This window comes from Penaeus chinensis, chromosome 17 (genome assembly GCF_019202785.1).
Source record: "Penaeus chinensis breed Huanghai No. 1 chromosome 17, ASM1920278v2, whole genome shotgun sequence".
NCBI lineage: Eukaryota > Metazoa > Arthropoda > Malacostraca > Decapoda > Penaeidae > Penaeus > Penaeus chinensis.
This window is the reverse complement of record NC_061835.1, coordinates 13,363,791-13,366,290: the sequence shown is the minus strand read 5'-3', so window position 1 is coordinate 13,366,290 and position 2,500 is coordinate 13,363,791. Positions and strand designations below refer to the sequence as shown.

The 2,500-nt window shown below is 36.8% G+C and overlaps 1 protein-coding gene across 1 annotated transcript in view; it reads left to right on the top strand.

The window, feature by feature from the left end:
* The window catches only part of LOC125034108 (putative Dol-P-Glc:Glc(2)Man(9)GlcNAc(2)-PP-Dol alpha-1,2-glucosyltransferase), a 5,064-nt gene that overhangs the window by 716 nt on the left and 1,848 nt on the right, over positions 1–2,500 (top strand). Inside the window, exons 2-3 of the mRNA XM_047625749.1 lie at positions 1,371–1,556; positions 1,750–1,912. Of these exons, the coding sequence (XP_047481705.1) occupies positions 1,371–1,556; positions 1,750–1,912 (349 nt within the window). The remainder of the gene's footprint in view (positions 1–1,370; positions 1,557–1,749; positions 1,913–2,500) is intronic.

Sequence of the window (2,500 nt, the reverse complement as noted above, 5' to 3'; positions counted from 1 at the left end):
TGGTATTTAATTTTTGTTTTGATGTTGGTTTGCCTTATTTATTTTATTTTATTTGAGTGGGTTTTTAGGATGCCAAAGGCAAGCTAGATCATGAAGTTGCTGGTACTGTTGGATGGATGAACAATATATAGCAAAAATTGATATTGAGATTGTTCCAGTCGTGTCATAATATCAAATTATTTAAATTACATGTGATTCCCTGGAATGAATTCCTCACTGGAAATGCCTGAAGGCTGCTGATCAGATAATCATAATCACATGAATGAAATCAGAATTTAAATCAGGTTATTTCTATTTCTGGATTATGTTTGTTTATAAAGTATGGTTTACTTTACCTATTACAGAGATAGAAGTGTCACTTTAAAAGATCTATACATATAATTTTATTTTTCCAAGATGTAGTATAATGATAAGCCATATATGTCAGGGGATTACAGGGCTCAGTAAGTCTATGTAATACATGTTTGTTATGTGTAGTGGTGTATGAAAGAACTGAAGATAAGCGTGATAGTTGCAGATTTCTAGTGCCCTAGGCTTAAAGAACATTGAGATTGAGATACATGCAGAAAAAATTTTAGGAAGGATATGAATGTCCCCAACTCCACATCACAAATTTAGTTCAATAATCTTAGTTGCCATGACTGGGCCTCTGCCCCCCTAACACCCACTCCTGGGAAATTATTGTCTTCACCTCAGTATGCATGGCAAGATACAGCTTGACCTCGGGAATATCGAAGGGATCTTTTTCCTTTATTTTTGGTGTTACCGTTCATGTCTACAGATTATTTCTTGTATCAATGAATGCAACTTCATGTCCACTACAAGAATAATTTTCAGCTTGCCCTACCTAAGTGCATCCACACTGTAAAGATTAATTCATTCTTTCTTTCCCAACAGGCATGGCATTTATATACATGCCATGCTATACATGTCATGCCCACTTTGAGTTTACTTTATTAATGATTTTACAAATAGATGGGTACACCTGTACTAAGTCACTAATGAGCCATTTTCGAGTACTGCCCGTCTCACCTGTTTACCTTTTTCTTTGATTTTCAAAAATATTCTATGTTATCTTATATTGCAGTTACTAATGTCAATAACATTGTAGTAATTATAATGTCTATAATAAAGATAACACCATAACAAAAATAATTTATTTCATCAGTAAAAAAAAAAGTTTTGCCCGCCAATTCAAGGAAAGGTGAAATCAGGTAAGGTCAAAAGGTCTAATAATTGACTCCTTTGTGGCTAAGCACTTGCAGAGGCATTTGACAAATACATTTTCCTCGCGGCATTGAGTTGAACATTATTTTTTCTTCAGTACCATGTTTTGTCTATAATAATGTGTATTCTACCTCATTCGACAGTGGGATCCCAAGATCACAACACTACCGGGACTCTACCTGTTTTCTATCGGCCTGAATGGACCTGTGGCTAAGGTACTTGGAAGGGACCTGTGCGATGTGTTCTCTCTGCGCATCACCAATCTTGTGGCCTCGGCATTCTTGCTCTCCACCATTCACAAGCTTCTTGTGTACTTACATGGAAACAAGGTTGGCCTTCTTGATTTTACTCATTTATTTTATATCCTGTGAATTTGTGTATATTTAATTATCTCTTTATTAGACATGCTTGCTTATTTGTATATTGGGATTATTATTTTATCCTTTCTTCTTTGAGTTTGCTTGTGTGTGCAAGATCAATTTTTTGTCTTTTTTTACTATCATGCATTTTTTTCCTTTTCAGGTTGATAACTGGAAGCTCATACTCAGTGCCGTAAATCTGTCTCTCCTGCCAGTGCTCTATTGGTTCACTTTCCTGTACTATACTGATGTCCTCTCAACCTTAGTGGTGATGGTGATGATTCTTCTCCATTTGCATCAAGCTCCAACAATGGCAGCAGCAATGGGTAAGTGATTGTTGGATTATCTCTCTCTCTCTCTCTCTCTCTCTCTCTCTCTCTCTCTCTCTCTCTCTCTCTCTCTCTCTCTCTCTCACTCTCTCTCACTCTCACTCTCACTCTCACTCTCACTCTCACTCTCACTCTCACTCTCACTCTCTCTCTCTCTCTCTCTCTCTCTCTCTCTCTCTCTCTCTCTCTCTCTCTCACTCTCTCTCACTCTCACTCTCACTCTCACTCTCACTCTCACTCTCACTCTCACTCTCTCTCTCTCTCTCTCTCTCTCTCTCTCTCTCTCTCTCTCTCTCTCTCTCTCTCTCTCTCTCTCTCTCTCTCTCTCTCTCTCTCTTTTTCTTTTTTCTTTTTTTTCAAAAGGAAAACTTGGCTCATTGCATATCAACTAATGTAAAATATGGTAATGCTTGTTACATTACTTGTAGCTACATCAAGAATTCTTAAAAACGTGTTATTGCAAAAACAACTGAATTTCATTTTTTGGGCCTCTGTCTCAGGGTAGTTCTTTTTCCAGTATCAAAAGTATCGTAGGCCCTTGGATAAAACATTTATTTATTTCAAAATTTATGATATATATGAATT